General features: G+C 32.1%; 1 protein-coding gene across 2 annotated transcripts in view; it reads right to left on the bottom strand.

The window, feature by feature from the left end:
• LOC114324522 (ecdysone-induced protein 74EF) overlaps positions 1-23,618 on the bottom strand; it is an 843,335-nt gene that overhangs the window by 123,071 nt on the left and 696,646 nt on the right. The window contains exon 1 of one of the 2 annotated variants that reach the window (XM_028272382.2): positions 14,835-15,337. The exons of the other annotated variant lie outside the window; for it this stretch is intronic. Coding sequence (XP_028128183.1) covers positions 14,835-15,123 — 289 coding nt within the window. The 5' untranslated portion in view covers positions 15,124-15,337. Of the gene's footprint in view, positions 1-14,834; positions 15,338-23,618 lie in introns of those variants that run through there. 2 annotated transcript variants of the gene reach the window in all.

Here is a 23,618-nt window from a genome sequence, read left to right as displayed (position 1 = left end):
ATCTAATAAAGTCATTAGAACAAATGAATTTACAATTAAGTGAAGTGATTCGGTTAATCTTGTTAACACTTTTTCTGCTCATTGTCAAAAAATTCCCGGAAATACAGGGATTACAATTAGAAATAAATTAAAAAATGTTTTAGAAAAAAATGAGGGCTTCGATTGTTTGAGGAAAGTTGTACGTATTTTTGAAGGCAACTTTTCTGAAGATCTTACGACTTAATATATTGTTTTATTTTTGAGTATTTTTAATATGCATTTGCATATTTAGACAAATTTAGAAAAAATACCTGCATATTTGGAGTAAAAGTAATGCATATTTATATAAGCGTAAGACATCAGAAGAAAAATAATGGGAAATTATGCGCGCTTATTTTTGTAGGGACTAAAGTTTGGTCGGGCGATATATCGCTGGAGTCGACTTTACACTTTTCATGAGTCTTTTATACCTTATTTCCATTCTTAACCTATAAAGCAACAATAAAAATCTTATAATATGCATATATCACTACCAACAACCGATACAAAACACGTAATTAGTACCAATTTGTTTAGAATGCACGAGAAACAAGATTAAAAACCGTAACAACTAGTAACTAGAACTAGCTATAACTGGCGTAACTCATAATCATTTGTCTATATTAATATATTTTTATTCGCGTTAAACACTTTATCTCTAACGTATTTGTCAGACGTTTTGTGGTTTTTTCTTATACGAGTATAGTTAAGGAATATTAATTTAATGATTCAAGTAAAGGAAATATCTGGTCATAAAACGATTATAAAAAACTTTATAGCGGATATGACTACTGATACAAAATGGATAAGGTCAGGCACCCACTATAGATTAGAGTATATATTTATATTTTATAAGGAACTATACCATCTTCTTCAAACCACGACGTAAAAATTGTACTTAGTAAGACGCCCATTAATAGAGCATTTGGCAGAACGTGTATACATTTTTGTACAATTTCCTACAATACATATTATAAAAGTTGTAGCTAAATAGTCCAGGGCGGCTCTGTTTTGAGATGGACGTTGAGAGGTGACTCAAATTTTTTTGCAGAAATTGCTTGAAAATAACTCAAATAATAATATTTGAGTTATCCTCCCACTCAAAATGGTCCGGAACATTGTTTAAATAATCAAAATGTCAAAATATGAAGGAAAAATTCGATTTTTTTATTGGTTTTTTGATTATAACTTTAAAACTGTTCATTTATGAGAAAAGTTGTATTGACATAAAAGTTGCGTAATTAAATTTACTACAATATAGAATTGGTTACAAATTTAAAAAATAGTCACCCTTGTTGCAAAATAGCAATAATTGCGAAAAAACTATACAAAAACAAGTATTCGCATTTTACGTTTTTCAACCATTTCTGCTAAACTTAGGACCTTCATATTTTACCCAGAAAAACTTTATGATGTAGTAAAATAACACTGTAAATTTTATTAAGATCAGTTTGATAGATTTTGCAAAATAAGGACTTTGCAGGACTGAAAATAAAGCAGATAGCAAGTTGAATTTTTTTTGGTTATAGAAGTGTCCTGTACCTTTCATTTGCAATTTACAAAATTAAAATCAATTAATTACCACGGCGTCAGGAAATTTTTTAAATAAACATTAATTTTTGGTGCTACGCGCAGGACAGCGGTGTTCGATTCACACAAGTTGATTTCTACCAAAATTTCTTCCAATCTTTATCTAATATATTATTTTCTTACTCTATATTTTGTTGTATTTTAATATTTTAATTCCACAAAAATGAAACTAAATTTATTATTGTTTGTGAAATATTGTTTAAACAATTGCATATGTTTAAAAATAATAAACTTTTATTCTCTAAGTTAAAATATATGAACAAAGAAAGTTTTTGCTAAAAAAAGTGTTATTTCAAAGGATAGAGTATGTGTTTTTATTTTAATAAATAAACAAATAAACAAATTTATTTACTTATATCGAAATGTAATAAAAATTAAAAATGTATCAATCATTATCAAAGGTCATTGGAATGCCCAATCAGAGCAAACTATCTGCTGTCCTGCGCGTAGCACCAATAATTAATGTTTATTTAAAAAAATTTCTGACGCCGTGGTAGTTAATCGATTTTAATTTTGCAATTGCAAATGAAAGGTACAGTACACTTCTACATGCAAAACAAATTTCAACTTGCTATCTGCTTTATTTTCAGTCCTGTAACATTTTGAAAAAATGAATTTTTTTTGCGAAAGCTGGATTTCAAAATTTATTTTGCAAAATCTTTTAAACCAATCTTAATGAAATTTACAGTATTGTTTAACTGTATCATAGAGTTTTTTTGGGTGAAAAATGAAGGTCCTAAGTGTACAATAAATGGTTTAAAAACGTAAAATGCGAACACTTGTTTTTGTATGGTTTTTTCGCAATTATTGCTATTTTGCAACAAGGGTGACTATTTTTTAAATTTTTAACTAATTCTATATTGTAGGAAATTTAATTACGCAACTTTTATGTTAGTAAAACTTTTCTCGGAAATGAATACTTTTAAAGTTGTAATCAAAAAACGAAGAAAAAAATCGAATTATCCCTTCATTTTTTGACATTTTCATTATTTAAACAATGTTCCGGACCTTTTTGAGAGGGAGGATAACTCAAATATTATTATTTGAGTTATTTTCAAGCAATTTCTGCAAAAAAATTTGAGTCACCTCTCAACGTCCAAATGTACTAATATTTTTACAGATGCGCCCTGGTCTAAAATAGTTTCTGTTTCGGTGAAATAAAGCATAATGGCAAATCGAATGGTATGAAATCGGAATTTCATAGATTGTGCAATAAAGAAAACGTGTTCAGTGAATCAACTTCCAAGACAAATAACTTACACCTACTTGAATAGTTCGCAGATAAGTATTGCTTTAAACAGTTTGAATGTACATTAACACCATCAAAGCAATTTAAAAGAACGGCAGTCTCAAATAAAGTTTGACAGTATAAGAAATAAAGAGATACTTATTTTCAGAAGTTAAACAGAAATTACTGAAATAAAATGTAAAAAACATTCTCAAAAACAGTGTCCTCAGAAAACCGAGGGAATAAGAACATAAAAATAGGTAAAATCGTTTTAAAAAAAAAGAAAACACATAAAATGGGCAAAAATGGAAGGACGTGTACGAACTCATCCCTTTCTAGCCCCCCATAAAATTCTTAGACCCACCGCGATATAGGAAACTGGTCACCGGCATCCTTTGGATACCCTTAAACTACATTTAGGATGGCTAGCTAACCTCATCACCAGCATTTTTGGCCCAAGACGCTGGCTTCTATCAAGGAAGATTGCGCCTGTTACACTTCTGGTTTACGTGGTAATCCATTAAATTCAGAAATTATTTTAAGCTAATAGCCCAGTGGACAGCTCTATCAAAATAAACAGGCTGCAGTTAGAGATAATGAACGAGATGGAGCCGTCAAACCCGTCACATTTATAACCAAAGACCGGATGAAGTGAGGAAAAGAGGCAGGCCAAAGCAAGATTTAAGGACCAGGTGGAAGACACGAAATTAGAAAACCAAGGCGCAGGATAGGAAGGAATTGAAGCTGATTCTAGAACAGGCCAAGATCCACCAGGAGTTTTAGAGCCAATGATGATGATGAGTTCTGTCGGGATAGCATTGGACCTTGCATGGCGAGCAGCCCTATTTTTTTTTTAAATTCAAAGTTTTTATGCGAGTTGTTATTAGACAGGACTCATATTACATATTTATCTTAAAGTATGGTTATTTTACCTATTTTCACATTTACCTTATTTTTGGTACAATTATTTAACTACAAAGCCCACTAAAAATAGCATATACAGCAACTTAAACCAGGTATTTCATTACATTCCTTATTGTCATCAACCAGGAAGTATTTTCGCATTTTTTTATTTAAAAAACGGCGTTAAAAAGTGTATCTACTGTTTTTACATATAATTGCGAATAAATAACAATAAATTAAAGACTTAACTTTTAATATCTGTATGCGACGACAATGTACTAAATCATGCTCCATTATTTAGGTGAAGGCTACACTTGTAGTGGAAAAATATTATTTATCTTTATAATAAATTGTTTATAATTGTGCTAATTTCCTTTAGAAGGAGCGATCAAATAGTAAATTATAGTTCTTGACTTTATTTCAAATAGATAAAAGAGTTAATCGTTATATCTAGTGCCCTTTTTATTTCAAAAATACGTTAATATATATTTTGCAATCAATATCCGAGATCTATCAAAGTAGCATGCCTTTCTATAAACAATATTTCTTTGTCTTCCTTTTTTTCAATACATCTTTCTTCCTTTCTTTGTATTTCTGCCATTTTTTACTCATTTCATGGGTCTTATGTCGTCCTTCAGGACGTTGTCCTTATTATTCTATATAACCATGGTAACTAGTATATTTTCATTTTCAAATGTTCGTATGTTCAACAGTATCTTTAGATTGATTTTTTTAGTTTTGGTTTTCTTTAAATTTCCTTTTGTCTTAGTATTTTCAATGTCTTCCCTTCTGGCTTTCGTGTATTCTGCAGTTTTGTCTTATATCTATATTATTCTATTTACTAGAACAGTTTTTTTTTAACTTTTTAACGTCTAAGGTCTAGATTTGTTTTATTTCTTTCGCTCGTTATTCGTGGCATATTTTTTAAAGCATTTTGATTTTTTACTTTTGTCCGATCCGCTTTTTCAGAAAAGACTGCAGCCAAAAATTCAATACAGATCGAAAATCTGAACTGATAACTAAAATAATACGAGTAGCATATAGGGGGAAAATATGGTAGGTATATGGTATAGTTATAGTTTGTCAAACGTAGGAATAGACAGACATAAAAATATTAGTACATTTGGACGTTGAGAGGTGACTCAAATTTTTTTGCAGAAATTGCTTGAAAATGAATCAAATAATAATATTTGAGTTATCCTCCCTCTCAAAAAGGTCCGGAACATTGTTTAAATAATCAAAATGTCAAAAAATTAAGGAAAAATTCGATTTTTTTCTTGGTTTTTTGATTATAACTTTAAAAGTATTCATTTCCGAGAAAAGTTATACTGGCATAAAAGTTGCGTAATTAAATTTCCTACAATATAGAATTGATTAAAAATTTAAAAAATTGTCACCCTTGTTGCAAAATAGCAATAATTGTGAAAAAAAAACATACAAAACCAAGTATTCGCATTTTACGTTTTTCAACCATTTATGCTACACTTAGGACCTTCATATTTCACCCTAAAAAACTTTATGATACAGTAAAACAATACTGTTTCATTAAGATCGGTTTAATAGATTTTGCAAAATAAATTTTGCAATCCAGCTTTCGTAAAAAAAATTCATTTTTTCAAAATGTTACAGGACTGAAAATAAAGCAGATAGCAAGTTGAAAATTTTTTTGCTTATAAAAGTGTACTGTACCTTTCATCTGCAATTTTGCAAAATTAAAATCGATTAACACCACGGCGTCAGGAATTTTTTTAAATAAACATTAATTATTGGTGCTACGCGCAGGACAGCGGATAGTTTGCTCTGATTGGGCATTCCAATGACCTTTGATAATGATTGATACATTTTAATTTTTATTACATTTCGATATAAATAAATAAATTTATTTATTGCAAAATAAAAACACATATACTCTATCCTTTGAAATAACACTTTTGTTAGCAAAAACTTTCTTTGTTCATATATTTTAACTTAAATAATAAAAGTTTATTATTTTTAAACATATGCAATTGTTTAAACAATATTTCACAAACAATAATAAAATTAGTTTGATTTTTGTGGAATTAAAATATTAAAATACAACAAAGTATAGAGTAAGAAAATAATATATTAGATAAAGATTGCAAGAAATTTTGGTGGAAATCAATTTGTGTGAATCGAACACCGCTGTCCTGTGCGTAGCACCAAAAATTATTGTTTATTTCAAAAATTTTCTGACGCCGTGGTAATTAATCGATTTTAATTTTGAAAATTGCAAATGAAAGGTACAGTACACTTCTATAAGCAAAAAAAATTTCAACTTGCTATCTCCTTTATTTTCAGTCCTGTAACATTTTGAAAAAATGAATTTTTTTTGCGAAAGCTGGATTGCAAAATTTATTTTGCAAAATCTATTAAACCGATCTTAATGAAATTTACAGTATTGTTTTACTGTATCATAAAGTTTTTCTGGGTGAAATATAAAGGTCCTAAGTGTAGCATAAATGGTTGAAAAACGTAAAATGCGAATACTTGTTTTTGTATGTTTTTTTTCGCAATTATTGCTATTTTGCAACTAGGGTGACTATTTTTTAAATTTTTAACCAATTCTATATTGTAAGAAATTTAATTACGCAACTTTTATGTTAGTACAACTTTTCTCGGAAATGAATACTTTTAAAGTTATTATCAAAAAACGAAGAAAAAAATCGAATTTTTCCTTCAATTTTTGACATTTTGATTATTTAAACAATGTTCCGGACCTTTTTGAGAGGGAGGATAACTCAAATATTATTATTTGATTTATTTTCAAGCAATTTCTGCAACAAAATTTGAGTCACCTCTCAACGTCCATCTCAAAACAGATGCGCCCTGGACTAGAAAGAGTTTGACAAACTGTACTCTTCCTATTCACTAATAGCTATGTAATCTTAATGAAGCAGTATAAAAATAATTTATTTCTATTCAATGCTATCCCCTTTATTCTATGTATTACTGGCTTAAACAGCTTTTAAAGCATATAAAGTAAAATTAAGTACATATAAAACATTTTCCCTAGACACAGCCTCCAATAAAAGATAGCAGAGGTACTACCATCCTAAAGACCAATTTAAAAGCCCATTACTATTAAAATGAGAAATCTCAGACGAAGAACCAGACACACATTTTTATCTAATAGTACCGTAAGATCGACGATAAAACAGGTAGGAACATAGACTAACCCTTTTCGAGACATTTGACCTACTAAAAAATCCCTTAACCCTTTCTTGTTGTGGTCGAGGCCATTATTATTAAAATACCTACTTTCTAAACAGGGTGCTTTCTGAAACTTTAATATTTTGGTGATAAATCACACCCTTTAGGTCCCGTTGTTTGAAGAAATGTGTTGAAACCGATGTGCAACCTGAGCCGGTTTTTTTGGAGAAGGGTAGAAAATAGGAATGCTAGAATATTAAAAAAATATAAATTAGAATATTTTTTAATCGCCAGGTAAAGATTCAGCAAGAGACGATAATACGATAGAGGAAATAGAAAGAAGCAAATATGGAGATAATAAACGTGAGAAACAGAGAGAAAAACGGAACAAGAATATAGAAAAATAGCCAAGAACACGAAGTCATACCAGACATTGTAAAAGGAATCCCAAAATGGCCCAGATTCCTATATATTGGAAACTGGAACTATTAGAAAGGAACTAGGTCATTAAAGGTTTTCAAGACTTTTTTCTTTCTCCCTTTCTACAAGGGTGTCGGATTTAATATCCATTCACCCATCTCTCATCTCTTCCATTCTTTTCTATTTCCTGCCATTATTTTCAGTTCCTCGAGTGATTATTGCTTAACTTTTTCCGCCTCTACAACTTGCCGTATCCATTTTTTCTTGTGGACTTTTCCTGTAATTCTGTTGGGTTGCATCCTCATCAAATGCCCATATCAGTTCATTTCTATCTTTGCTCTTTCATTCAATATTACGTCTTGGTTGGCCGTTCTCCAATCTCGATGCTTAATCTATCCCATTTTGTTTTTTCAACTATCGTTCTTAGGTTTTTAATCTCCATTGCATTTATTCTGCTCTTAAGTTTTTCCAGAATTGTCCAGTTTTCACTTGCATAGAGCACAGTCAGTATTACTATTGTGTTATATATTTTTATCCTTGTCTCTATATTGGGTCTAACGCATAGTAATAACTTGTTTGATTTCTTTGCTCTACTTTGTTATACTTCCCTGTAATATTTATACTTCCCAGGTATTCGTAAGTTATAACTATTTCCAGTTCTGAGTTTTTACATTTTTATCATTATTTTATTATCTTCCTTATCTTCGTTGCCGTTTATTATCATTATCTTACCATTTTCCTCGTTTATCTCCATTTTTGGCTCTTCTATTTGCTCTACCCATATCCATTAGTTTCTGCATTTTATTCTCTGAGTCTGCTAATAACACTATGTCGTTCGCGAACATGAAGGATTCTATTGTTACCGGTTGTAATCTATGATATCCTATTATTGTCTTCAGTTGATTGGTTCTTAGTCTAATTAGCCTGAGACTATCTCCTTGTTTAATACCTCTCTTCCTATTAAATTCTTCCGATCTTTCCCGTTATTTGTACTCTTCCTTTTACCTCTTTGTAAATACTTTCTATAATGTTTATCAACGTATTTGGTACATTTATTTTCCTCAAGCATTTCTCTATCATTTGTCTGGATAGATATATCCAAATTTTCAAGACTGGATATACGAAAATCAATATAATTTGATATTAAAGCCGTTCCTGGTTTGTAAATATGTACTTTCTATAATGTTTATCAATGTATTTGGTACATTTATTTTCCTCAAGCATTCCCCTATCATTTGTCTGGATAGATATATCCAGATTTTCAAGCCTGGATATACAAAAATCAATATAATTTGATATTAAAGCCGTTCCTGTACATGAAGGGATTAATTAAATATCTTAATTTCTTCGAAGTGACTTAATTTCCAAATTGTATTAAGGTAGGTACCGAAAACAGCGTTGACGATATCAATTGATCAACTTTCCGGCACACATCTATTACTTTTTCTGGGGAAAACGAGGAGGAAGCAAACTGGAAGCCAGGAAACGCTCGGTTTCCCTTTCCATATCGATTTGGGATTGACCGTGACCTAGAGCGAAGCCTTCCGAAGGGCTGGAAACGCCAACCGCTTTTCAAGTTCGTTCCTGCCCTTTTTCGTCCTTCCCAAAGAACTGGGGGTTATGTAAGGAAAAGCCGGCAAATCGAAATTTCAGCCCTGAATGCCGGCATATGGGTCGATAGGAAAAAATGTGAGTTAGAATAAATAAATTTAGATAAAAAATCGGTATATTCTGATTGAAATATTTCTTCAACGAAATTACTAATACTACCTACACGTTGTTATATACGTAATAAAAAACAGGATGATTTAATATTACATATAATAAAAGTCAGTATTAGTAAAATGTAACAATAGGAAAAAATGCAAAAGGGAGAACATAGAAAAGAGTTCTGAAAGGCAAAAAAACATATGAAATGAATACAAATCTGCTGAGAAGCAAGACTCTAAGTAAGAAAACAAAAATGAAACTATACAGGACAATAAAAGACCTTGTTGTTACATATATGGGATGGAAACAACGACAATAATTAGCAAGAGGGATATAGCCTTCTGAAATTTGAAAGAAAAATAATGAGAGCAATACTTGGCCACAATGTAACAAGAGAGGGAGAACAAATGCCGAAATTGAAGAAGAATTAATGATGGAGATTGAGGAAGATCTAACCCTCAAGAAATTATAAGGAAGGCACCAAAGGTCACCAAAGTAAGGTCCAAGTTAATGGAAGGAATTGCATGAATATTATTGGAAATACGAGTAATAAAAATCTATAGAGGAATTAACTAAATAAAATATTATATCCCGAACAGTTTTCGACATAAATTAGAATGACACAGACTAAATTGGTTAGATTAGAAGAATAATAGAACCAAATAATTGGAAATATAAATTGAAAAAGAAAAACTAAGAAAAAATTAAAGAATGCGCTGAAAACTTAAAGATACCTACTCCAGAAATAAATAGAAAATAGCGAAAAATTCAGCGGGAATGCTCAATGAACATTAAGAAATTTACAAAAAAAAAGGAAACAAAAAAATGTATTGAAGGACAAAATACGTGAAAATTTAGTGAAAAAATACAGACTAATTTTTTGTTGAAAGAGTTTTAAAGATAGAAACATTGTTTTTAAATCTACACAGGTAATTACTTTCTAGAATAAAACAACCCATCGTGACACTCAAGATCATGCAGACATTGACATTGTTATAAGTTTAAGTAAGGACATGGACAACACCATAAAATTTGGAAGTCTACGCTGGATGGGTCACGTAGATCAGATACAGGAACAGGAAGAACCCCCAAGAAAATCATAAGACAGGCATCAACGGGAAGAGGACCAAAAGGAAGACGCAAGCAACAATATATGGAGCAGATAGAAGAACAAGACCTAAAGAATAATAGAACCAAAGAATTGAGAATATAAATGGGAAAAGAAAAAACGCATAAATATTCGAAAAATGATCTGAAAAACAGAAGAGAATTCTATGAAAAAATGTAAAAGAGAAAAAAATAAAAGTAAATGAACATTGAGGAATTTTCAAGAAAAAAGAAAACAAAAACGATTTTTTGATGGACAAAACATGTGAAATACTTTCTGAAATGGGAAAACACCAAATAATTTTTTGTTGAATGGGTTTTAAAGAACCATTGTTTTTATTTTTAAATCTACACGAGTAATTTCTTTCTAAAATAAAACAATCCATCGTGATACTCAAGATCATGCTGACATTGAAGTTGTTATAAGTTTGAGTAAGGACAACACTTTTTTAAAATTGTTTTTATATATAGTTAATCAAGCGTGCTTCCAGTCGATTGCAAATCGGGTCTGTGTCATAATAAACAATATTATTCAATGTTATATCGATTGTAAACAAATATTGCATGTCCTACTAAATTTGTGCTGTAATTTTACAGGGATTTCGTTGTTTATTTTCGTTGAAGCGGCTATTTTGTTTTGTCCTTTGTTTAAGTTTTCAGGTATTTTCAATGTTGTGTAAACAATTGAATATTATGCATTCGTTTATGCTCAAGTTTTGAGCAAATATGGATTTTAATCACACAAAGGGGGCGCATAATAGTAACCAGGCAAAAGTTTACATCAGAGTGTAAAGTCTTAGCGTTTTAGCGCTCCTTCTTACAAGGAAAGAGACACAAAAAGGCATAGAATTGGAGAGAAAAGTTTTCACCACGATTCTACCACGATACTGTAACCAGGAGTACTGATTTCGTCTCTAATCCTTATTCAATAGCTATATTAAAGAACCCAACACTAAAATCTACCAAAACAGTTAAAATATCACTTTTTTTCCTCTTTCTTTGCGATTCACATGACCCGCCGTTTCGTTCTCTTTAGTGACCTTCCTGGTGGTCTCCATTCTGCTGGCCTTCCGTTTTTTACAATATTGATTATTCTATTATCTTTATGTTGTTCTGAAGCTATTTTTGTTCTATTATCTTTTATTCTAGACACTCTTATTGGTTCACATCACCATCATCATCATCATTTGGCTCTACAACTCTATGTGAGTCTTGGCCGCGTTTACTATTTCCCTCCATTGTTGTCGGTCCTGACCAGCTATTTCCCATTGTTGTACTCCCATTTTGCGTAGATCACTAGCTACTGCGTCCTTCCATCTCTTTCTTGGGCGACCAACTGACCTTTTTTCATCGGGCCTTTCCCAGAATGTGGCGTTCAGAAGTCTTTCGTCACTTGATCTTAGAACGTGACCCGCCCATCGTATTCTGTTTGCTTTAATGTAGCGTACTATGTTTTCACCTCCATATATTGTCTGGAGTTCATCGTTGTGTCTTCTTCTCCATTCTCCTGTTGTCTCTTCTCTGCAAGGGCCATAGATAGTCCGCAGTATCTTTCTTTCAAGTACCAGTAATTTTGTCGTTTCCCGCTGGTTCAGAGTCCATGTTTCGCTTCCATACTTTATTGTGGGACGAATTATTTTCTTATATACTCTTATTTTTGCTGGTCTTAAGAGAATTTTTGATTTAAGTAGGGTCCTTAATGAGTAATATGACCTGTTTTCTGCAATGATTCTGGCTGCCACGCCCTTTTCATATTTATTTTTAGATGATATGATCGCTCCCAGGTACTTAAATTCTTTGACGACTTCAAAATTGTATTCATTAATTGTTACGTTTTGTCTAACCCTTGGTCTTGGGTTCTTCGTAACCACCATGTCCTTGGTCTTGTCCCTTAAGACCAACTTCCTTGGCTCCGTTCTCGAATAGGGTGAAAACTTCTTTTGCAATCTCTGGTGGATTGTGCAATTGGTTCACGTCTAGGTTTAGTTAGATACTATGAACCTTCATGTATTGATTTTGCTTGCTCTTAAGCCTATTTTGCTTCTTCTTACTTCCTCTTTTATTCTGTGAATTACCAAATTGGAGAGCACAAAAGAATGGGTTTAAATTGAGATCAAGTCTCATTTTGTTGAACACTTTTGTTAAATCTACTAACTATATGTAATTTGGACTGTTGTAAATATTCACCGACACTTTCAAAGAAGACCAGAGACAGAGATTTTTAAAGATAGATACATGATATCACAATGACCACTACACTCCTGCTATGAGATGAGGACTCAGGAGCGTCATTTGAAATTTTGTTTGGGGGGGGGGGGCAAGCACTATATATATTATACATTATATATAATGTTATGATGAATATTGATGTATTTTTTGTAAATTTCAGTCATTTTTTAGGGCCAGCGAGGGGCAAATGCACCCCCTGGACGCCCCTGTGAGGACTGAAGAAACAGAGAGAAAATCTAAGCAACTTTTTAGATTTAACAGAAGTTTGAGAAAATTTATTGATGGAAAATGTGCAGAAAATCATATTATAATATGAATTAAATAATGTATACTATAAAATATCTAATTAATGGATGTCAAAAACTCGAGGGGATACAAATGAGAACCTTGTGGTCCACCCCAATTTTCTCGACTTTGTAATCCAACCTCTCAAGAAGCCGTGGTTATAAACATTAATAATTTTATTTTTATTATCGTATCATGATAACATTCGCATTGGATCCGGTGCCAAAAGATTCTCGCATATGTTGAAAATATTCTCTACATTGTGGCTAATAATAGCAGCCTCATTCGTTGGCACAAAACTCCGTAAACATTAAATGCTTTGTGATAAAAAAAAATTAAGAATTTAATCTCCCCGTATTTATATTAGATAATTTTGCAATATATTTTTTTATCATTTTTATGACCTTACACAATACTGTAAAGGTCATGGCATATCTCGATATAACCAAATTCGAAATAGCTGGTATAAGATCAAGTTTTATCTATATGGAAGGGGCCTGCGAATATAATTTGCATAGGATTTTTGTGATTGTTTACTGATTAGAAAAAAATCAAGGTTATCAGTCATGTTTTGTCTATTGGCGCTAATAACCAAGAGAATTAGCAGGTCTCAAAGGTGGGGAAATGACAAAATTAATATATTTTATTAACAGTTACATTTTTTACGAAAAGTGCATCAATATTTTTTAAACCCGCAAGGAAAATATTTTCCTGAATGAATTTTTTTTATCTTATTTTTTGACCTACTAGACGTTAGCTACTCAGCCAGTCTCAAGAATTTTATTAAAGAAAAAAAAATAGTATTACTGCAACAAAAAATTATAATTAAATATGTATCTTACAGGTAGGATATAGACATGGTCACTGGCTTCGTGTCTAGGGACCCATCGAGACATTACATTTAGACAAACTAGATAAATAGACTAGGTTAGGTCATGGTTAGGAGGTAAAAATAATTGGGATCTAAGATTAACAATATTAATTTGTAAATAACATTATTGGACTTTATTCTAGCTTGATACAAAAGTATTAAGATCTTTAAATTTATTAGGTACCTATTTCAAAATTTATTAAAGACATATTATATATATTATAATTTGTCTGTAAAACAATTATTATACATAGACTAAATGAATATTAAAAATATTTACGTGTAGCACACTAGATTTTTACTACGACTTTTAATTTTTAGCGATTGCGGAGTAAACAGCTATTAATTAGGTACCATCTACAATTTATTTCGTTACATTACATTCAACAAGGATAGCAATAAAAGATAATTCGTTATATAGATTATTGACAATTGACCGATCGAGCAAAATTTTGGTTTAATTTTTTTACTAAAATGAATATTGGCAATATTACAATAGGTCACATTACATTTCATGAGCTGCATTATTTGCATTTTTATAACACTACTCCAGTTTTAGACGTTTTTTTTGTCTAATAATAATGAAAAATATGGACAAATAAGTGCAAACATTGAAAACGTGTATTTTAAATCACCCAACAATTCATCATTTAAGAATAAATTGATATTAAAAAAATAGAATTTAAATTATTTATAACACTAGATATCTATTAAAATTTTTATTATGTACCTATTAACTATATCCAATAAATATTTCCATATCATTTTATATTCTTTGATATTTTTGGAATTATATAACTGATTAAATATGTGCTTTACGCGAATATTTGCAAAATTCGGAATTTAAAATAAGCAATATGAATAAAATTAATTGAATACATAATTAAGTTTTAAAATAATAAAAAGCATTTTTAATTATTTAAATTGTTGATGAAATTGGTAGACTTTTCCAGAACATTTAAATGAAAAATAATTATATAATTCGAGCATACAAAATATATTTAAGAATGTATTAGTTAATATTTAATTTAGGGGGTAACCTCGAATTAAATAAGGAAGGGATATGTTCTAGAAATATTTTAAATTTAAGTATAGTTTCTATAATTTATTTTTATCTAAATGTTTCACGAATTGGTCATTTGAAATAATTTATGAATTTGATAGAATTTTCCCTAAAATTTAAATAAAAAATAATTATATAATTCGAGTCTATTAATTATCACTTCTAATACTTAATTTGGGGGGTAAACTCCAATTAAATAAAAATAAAAAATAAATAAAAAAATAAATTGTGTCACTTACATCGTTTAATTAAACTCTTCTTGAACGGCTTATAATCTCCCCCATCCTCCACGATCATCTTATCCTCAGTATCATCACTCTCAGTTCCTGAGTCTCTCGCAGGACTAACCCTGCCACAATGCACCCTTAAGTCCAATGGGCCTTCGTCCTCAACACTAGAACTACTGCTGCATACATAGTCCTCACACTCTTCTTTGACGATTTCTTCTTTAACGTGCACCAGCGATTTTAACAAGGGGAGTTCACCGAGCAGAGGCATTTTGGGTTGTTTAACAAGTATCATTGTCATTACAAAAGCATTTGACACTTTAGAGTTCCGACAAAATTCACACTATTTGAACTCCGCGCGTATTCTGAAAGTGGCTGATAGCAGATATGCCGCACTGTTCTAAACCTTCACGTATCGCAGTGAATACTGGCCCACTGACTCATATAACAAGGCAAGTCCGACGAGACTGACGAATATACGAAGTGCGGATCTCGGTGAGGCTCGTGCGCCGGCTACGGCTACGGCTACGGGTTGAAAGTGAAATGATATTCGTGGATGATGCGCAGAGTTAGAAAAGTTGGGTTAGGTTATGTATTTCAGCTAGAGCATAGGCGGTAGCTAGATTACATTGATAGAGAATCTTATTGCGGTGTCGCATACAACGTTAGAAAATTGTTGTATAAACAAAAGTAGACGAGACTGGAACTGTAGATTTAAGTTTCCGGGTGGGTGGTATATTTAAACTATCTCTGACTCTTTTTAGGATGTGTTTTTTATCTCAGGTCGAACGCTGACGTTCGATATGAAATGTACGAGTATATAATATTAAAAATTACTGATAAATAATTACAATTTATAAAAAAAATTGAAAGTACTCATGGGAGTGCCGACAGAAGTGAAAACTTCTTATAGTATATAAATTACAAGCACAATGCTTTTCTACATCCAAAAAGAAGTGCTATACCTATATTATATAAGCGTTGCGTACGTTTTAGCTATTTATGTATACATACACATAATATACACTGTTTCCGTAAAGTATGGAACAAATTCATTTTTAGCTAAACAGAGCATTTTAAGAAATACTCCTGAACCACGTCGATTTTTGATTTTAATTTACCGTATTTTAAAATAATATTCCAATATACAGGGTGAATTACTTTCGAGTAATGACGTCACCGTCATTTTTTTTAATGGAACGCCCCCATTTTGTCTCAATTTTCGGATTACTCTAGCTGAGCTGATTCCAAAAATGTATCACATGTTGATTCAAATTGGTACAGGGTGGACAAAAATACAATAGTTTTGTGTGTGCGTACGAAATACGAAATATTATGTATGTACGAAATTTATTTCGGCAAAGTGATGACGGTCGCAAACTCAATACTTTTTTCCTATCTAAAAAGTGCACAACGTCCCTACAGAAGTTTTCACTTTAAAAATTTATTTCGTCAAACAATGACGGTCGCTTTATTTCGCCGAAGCGATGACGGTCGCTAATACAACACTTATTCCCCATCTAAAAAGTGTATGTATAACGTCCCTAAAAAAGTTTTCGCATCAAAAATTTATTTCGTCGAAGCAATGACGATCGTGATGACGGTCGATAATTCAATACTTTTTCTCCATTCAAAAAGGGCACAACGTACCTAAAGAAGTTTTCACTTCAAAAATTTATTTCGTTGAAGCGATGACGGTCGCTAATTCAATACCTCTTTCCCATCCAAAATGTGCACAACGTCCCTAAGGAAGTTTTCACTTCAAAAATTTATTTCACCGAAGCGATGACGGTCGCTAATTCAACACTTTTTTCCCCATCTTAAAAGTGCACAACGTCCCTAAAAGTTTTCACTTCAAAAATTTATTTCGTAGAAGAACAAATACCGGTCGCTAATTTAATACTTTTTCCCCATCTAAAAACTGCACAACGTCCCTAAAAAACTTTTCACTTCAAAAATTTATTTCGCTGAAATGATGACGGTCGCTAATTCAATACTTTTTCCCCATCTAAAAGTGCACAACGTCGTTAAAGAAGTGTTCACTTCAAAAATGTATTTCGTTGAAGCAATGACGGTCGCGATGACGGTCGCTAATTCAATATTTTTGCCTATCTAAAAAGTACACAACGTCGCTAAAGAAGTTTTCACTTCAAAAATTTATTTCGCAGAAGCAATGGCGGTCGCTAATTCAACACTTTTCCCCATCTAAAAAGTGCACAACGTCCCTAAAAAAGTTTTCACTTCAAAAATTTATTTCGCCAAGGCGATGACGGTCGCTAATTCAATACTTTTTCCCATCTAAAAAGTGCACAACATCCCTAAAGAAGTTTTCACTTCAATAATATTAGTCTTATTATATGTACGTACATTATAATAATACACGTACAAAATTTATTTCGTCGAAGCGATGACGGTCGCGATGACGGTCGTGAAATCAAACTTTTTTCCGCATCCCAAAATAGATTTTACATTTATTTTAAAATTAAATACTTTTATACAATTTATGTATACATACTCATAATATAGATACGTCCAAAATTTATTTCGCCGAAGAGATGACGGTCGCAATGACGGTCGCGAAATAAATCATTTTTCCCAATCCTAAAATAGGTTTTACATTTATTTTAAATTTAAATACTTCTATACAATTTATATATATATATAGGTACATAAAATTTATTTCGCCGACGCTATGACGGTCGCGAAATCAATCCTTTTTCCCCATCCTAAAATAGGTTTTACATTTATTTTAAATTTAAATGCCTCTACACAATTTATATATAAATACACATAATATATAGCATAAGCGATGACGGTCGCAATGACGGTCGCAATGACGGTCGCGATGACGGTCGCAATGACGGTCGTCAATTTAATGCTTTTTCCCCTATCCAAAAATAGCAGAACGTCCCTAAAGATGAAGTCGCGATGACGGTCTTTATTTGAATTTTAATTACCCTGCCCGCAAACGCCCAAATTTTGACCATTTTGATTTTTGACAATTTTCTCAGGTCTGTAACTCCTATATGACGTAAGTCTGTAACTCCAAATTATTACTCCTTATTCTACTTGCTAGGGGCTAACATTCAGCCAAATTTCAAATTTTTTCATCCGTGCCCATCAGAGATATAAGGGGTCAAACTTTGAGATTTTTCAAAGAATTTCGTTTTTGAGATTTTTTTTGAAAAAATATACTCAAGTCTCAAAGCTCAAACTTTTTTTATTTAAAGTATGTACGTATGTCTTTTGTAGAAAAAAATGACAAACCAATATCGGCAGGGCCGTCTTTAGCACACACGGCGCCGGGGTGCAATACTTATCTGTGCGCCCCTTTGGTCAGAAGATTATATAGCAGTGGCGGCTGGTCAGAGGAGGCAAGGGAGGCTTAGCCTCCCCATAAATTTTTTACACACGCTACACTGTTTTGTTTACTTTGCTTCGCGTTAGATATATCGCAAAAACTTATTTGAACAAGTTGTTCCAAATAATATTCTAATCCCACATACCAAATTTCAGCACAAAAATCGCACTTTTAGTTTTTTTCATTATTTGTAGTCGGGATCCTAAAATCGCAGAGGAGGCTGCTGGGCGGAAAATCTCACTTGCTAATGCTCCGCGTAGCCCAGCAGCGTTTAAGGATGGTTTAAGGAGACCCGGTCTCCTTAGAGCTGCACATCGCTTAACGCACACGCTGCCCGGAGTTCGGGCAAGTGAGATTTTTCGGCCAGCAGCCTCCTCTGCGGATTTTAGGATCCTGACTACAAATAATAACAAAACTAAAAGTGCGAATTTTGTGATGAAATTTGGTGTGTGGGATTAGAATAATATTTGGAACAACTTGTTTAAATAACTTTTTCCGATATCTGTAATGCAAAGCAAAATATCGGTAATTTACCGTGTTTTTGCATTCGCAGAGTAAGCCGCTTTTAGAATTAAAAAAAAAATTCAGTTGAGTATCTTAAACAATGTAAACCTTCAACCTGTATGGACTGCAAAACTTCAAATCTGTATTTATTTTGATATGACTATCTACTTACAGAGATATAATTGTTAACAAATAAACGACACAAACTTTGGTAATACACTTTTACAATTATACTATTTTTAAAATGATATGATATTATGAATTATGATGATATTATAAAATGTAAATAAAAATGGTCAAAAAATGGGGCCTTAAATTAGATTTTTTTTTGGCGGATTTTTTTTGCTAATACAAATTTGTCTAGATAATTTACAGTTAGGTATAGCCTCCCCTATTGAAAAAATCACGAGCCGCCACTGTTATATAGGTTATAGTTACGGGAAAATAAAACTAATTAAACTATATTAAAAAAAACGTGGTTTCAGTATTTAAACAAGATCAATTTTATAACACATATCAAAGTCAATTTTTCTAGCTTTTAATTTGGCAAAACTTTATATTACTTCGGTGGTATCTATTTTTACTTGCTTTTCTATACTTAAGTATTAAAGCCGGGTTTGTTAATCTGTCTTGGGCCATTGTTGAGTGCAGATAAGTTTTGATCAATTTAAGTTTAAAAAAAGACCTGTTATGTTCAGCTACTGTTACTGGAAGTGTTTAATATATCCTTAGACACCTAGAAAATTTGGAAAAACGCAGAGTAAATTATTATAATATACATATAACTGATAAGAAATTCTAATTTATTCTCATTTCAGGGGCTAGTTTTTTTTTCAGTTTAAACATTGCGTTGTTTTTAAGTTTTTTTCTGAGTTTCTCCAACTCAATACATTTTCCAGGAAAGAAAAATTATAATTATGTTTGGTCAACATTTCAAATCTTTCACCTAATTTTGCAATGACAATGTCCAATAAACAATAACAAATTAACTTTAAAATTTTGTTCTGAGTCTAAAAGAGGCTCGTCCGCAGCCTCGTAATTGAGATTGAGATTTATTTTTCGGGGACATGGACAAACAGTTTCAGAAAATTTAGTTTCGCAATCTAGTTCTTTAGCAATTGATACTGAGTCAATTAATATCTGCTCAAACGCAGTGTCGGTGTGGTTATTGACAGGGCTAGATTTAAATAATATGGTCTGAATAGGCTATATCCTAGGGCCGCAGAATTTGGGGGGCGCCAAATTTTGGTAGAAAAAGGAAAAAATGCGGAGGGGAGGGCGGCAAATTGTGGATAGCCCAGGGACAGCAAATCTTCTAATCCTTCTCTGGTTATTGTTTAAATCTTTATTGACTTGATCAAGCATCTTGACAGCTTCGGAAATAATTATATCGCTCGTTTGCAAAGTTTTGTTGATAATAATATTAAACCTAAAATATTGTACCATGTCACGACAGAGCCGATAAACTTAAAGTTCTTTAATTTTGTCATCAATCAGCTTGCGATGTTTCTTGTGTCATTGTCGTAGTTGTTATCAACAATTGAGGATAATACATCGTAAATTTTCCCCATATTAAAACGAAGTATTTTTATTGAGTCAATTCTTCTCTCACATCGCGTATTTGAAAGCGCTTTTAATGTAAAAGTGGGTAGCTTATTCTTTATGACATTCAACCGTCATGTTCATGAGGAAAAAAACATAAATTTCTTGAACAGTTGAAAAACAAATTGTTATTTCCAATGAGCATTTAACATCATAATTTTAGCACTAAATTAAGGCTGTGAGCTGCACAAGGAACATAAGAGCACCAGAATTAATCTAAGGCTAAACATTTTTTTGAAGGCCCATATTTTTTCCTTTGATATTTATCCCATTATCATACCCTTGGTGTCGTAAATCATCTAAATCAATATTCATTAATTTCAAACATTCTAACAAATAATTTGCTAATCCTTGTTCGGTAGTATCAGTAACCGGTAAAAAACTGACTAACTTCGGCCATCATAAAAGATTCTAGCGCCACCTTTAAAAAAACGACTACATAGTAATGCGGCGCTTTTACATACATATCCGCAAAACCGCAATAATTATATTTTTGTCAGCAGAATCGGAGCTTTGCTCCTAATATAAATGGGTTTTATATTTCATTTTCATATTGTAGGTGTAGTAAGCAATAATGCCTTTGTAAAAAATACCGAAAGTGCCCTTGTAAAATTTTGTTATTTGTAGTTTTTTTAAGGACAAGAAGCGCAAGTTTGAGCCTAGCAAGAGTTCGGATTGCGCCCCTTGGACTTGGCGCCCGGGTGCTTCGCACCCCTTGCACCCCCGGGTTAAGACGGCCCTGAATATCGGCTTGCCTTATGCTGTTAAAAAAATGCTGAAAATGGAATTTTATCAGTTTACCTATTCAAACTTTAAGGTTCATTTAAGGCCTTAAGGGTAGTTTGAAATTAAATAATGCTATAGGCCGTTTTAGAGCATACTTTTCTAAAAAGTTTGGTTTTTGATTTATTGTTATAGGAGAAACTTCAGTGAAAATATTGGCTAAAGAACGAAGCCATGTTTTCCGTGAAAATGATCGATACGCTTTAACAAAAATGGCCGTCATCGGCAAACTAAATTTTTTAATAGGGGAGCAAAGTATGCTAAATGTCCAGTCACTCGAGCGTTATGGGGACCTATTGGGTTGTGAAGAGTAGGTTCTAAAGCCAAAAAAAGTAAAGTTTTCCATTTTAGTGGGCGCTTGCCATTTTTTAATTTAATTTTCCATTTCCAACAATCGTTTTTTTCGATTATAACGCCATCTATCCATAATTCTAAAAAATGTTTCGAATAAAAGTTACTTATTTTTACGTAAGGAATCCAAATCTGCAATAAAAAATGGGGGTTCCTATTTAAAATTTTAAAGTAACCCCCCACCCCACCTCCGTGGGGGGTCGTGTTTGGTGCCATTTGATAGATTTTTCAAAAATATTGAATAAGTGTATTTTACAGTTTTTCGATCTGATGTTCATTTCGCGAAATATCGCGGGATTCGTATTTAAAATATTAAATTTACCCCCACCCCTATCCGTGGGAAGTGATGTTTGGTATTATTCGATAGATTTTTAAAAAATATTGAGCACATATTTTTTAGTTTTTCGATCTGTCATTCATTTCGCGAAATATTCGCTTTTTTCTTGTGAAATTCTGGGACTCCCCCCATTTCCTTACGCCCGGCTCAAATCGTCAGATTTTTGAAATATACACTCTTTTGTATACTCTTAACTTACCTTATCTTAATCTGACAATTTCGAGTTTTTTTTAAAGATAGATTTTTTTTTTCGGGCCCCCCTTAACGAACTCCCCTGTGTTAAGAGCAAATATATGGTAGAGGTACATCTGCAGGGTACCAGGTTTCTCCCCATATGATAATCTGACGCGCTCGAGTAACTGCAAAAATCCCCGCTTGGGCTCCCCTATCAAAATAAAATAACTGGAATTCTGTACTCTCTATGGACTGAAGTTTAAGATTTAGAAAAATAAAAAATATTAAAAATAGTCAAGCAACCAACTTAATTTATATTGGACCACTTGGCATGGATTGACCCCTCTGATTCAGTTCAACAAATCTGAAGTATTATATTTCCTATTGACTATTTCTCAGAGTAACCAATGTGTTTAAAGCGGGGAAAGCTATTAGTCCTGTCGCCAGGGGGGGTACAACGGCCTCGTTAATTCAGATGGACTTACTCAAGTTTTTTTTATGTATTTTGACCCGTAGAACACGAATTTTTTGGGTAACAGTTGATCCGGATGTCGATAAGATTGTTATAGACCAAGAACTTGAGGAATCAAATAACAGCGATTTTTGGCAAAACAAAACAATATTTTGTATTTTTTGGGCCATTTTAAGTAAAAAATATTTCTACAAGTTTTTTCGTAGGATGCACAGTTTTCGAGATAAGCGCGGTTGAACTTTAAAAAAATCGAAAAATTGCAATTTTTGAACCCGAATAACTTTTGATTAAAAAATAAAATAGCAAGTCTGCTTACCGCATTTGAAAGTTTAAGTCAAATTATATCGGTTTTGATTATTTGCATTGGTAAAAATTTATTTTTTTATTGTTTAACAAAGCTATAAACACGTAGGGTTTCCCGTGCTTTTACATGCGTTTTAACGCATGTAACGTAGAAATAGTCTTGATTGCACTAGTACCTATTCTACCTACTCGTTCGATTTTAAATGCGAAATCATAGAAACATCACTCACGCACTAGTTGTTTGTAGCTTTGTTTAACAATAACACAATAAATTTTTAGCAATGCAAATAATCAAAACCGACATAATTTGACTTGAACTTTCAAAGGCGCTAAGCAGAATTGCTATTTTATTTTTTAATCAAAAGTTATTCGGGTTTAAAAATTGCAGTTTATCGATTTTTTGAAAGTTCAACCGCGTTTATCTCGAAAACTGTGCATCCTACTAAAAAACTTGTAGAAATATTTTTTGCTTAAAATGACCCAAAAAATACAAAATATTGTTTTGTTTTGCCAAAAATCGCTGTTATTTGATTCCTCAAGTTCTTGGTCTATAACAATCTTATCGACATCCGGATCAACTGTTACCCAAAAAATTCGTGTTCTACGGGTCAAAATACATAAAATAAACTTGGGTAAGTCCATCTGAATTAACGAGGCCGTTGTACCCCCCCTGGCGACAGGACTATATACAAAAATGAATTATTTTAAATTGTTTTATTATCATGTAGAAAAAGAGCAGCAACAAGTTTTTGTAAAAAAATATCGCCAAAAATGGAGATTCAACAACAAATCGCATAAAAATATCAATATTGTATAGTTTTCAAAAGTTCGTTAAGAATACGTATGTTTTACTGGATTTTCAATGTCACACATTATGTAGGTACCTATCTTTTTTTAAACCTGAATATA

The sequence above is a fragment of the Diabrotica virgifera genome, chromosome 6, assembly GCF_917563875.1.
Source record: "Diabrotica virgifera virgifera chromosome 6, PGI_DIABVI_V3a".
Taxonomy (NCBI): domain Eukaryota; kingdom Metazoa; phylum Arthropoda; class Insecta; order Coleoptera; family Chrysomelidae; genus Diabrotica; species Diabrotica virgifera.
The sequence above is the reverse complement of the archived record's forward strand: the minus strand, read 5'-3'. Positions and strand labels throughout refer to the sequence as shown.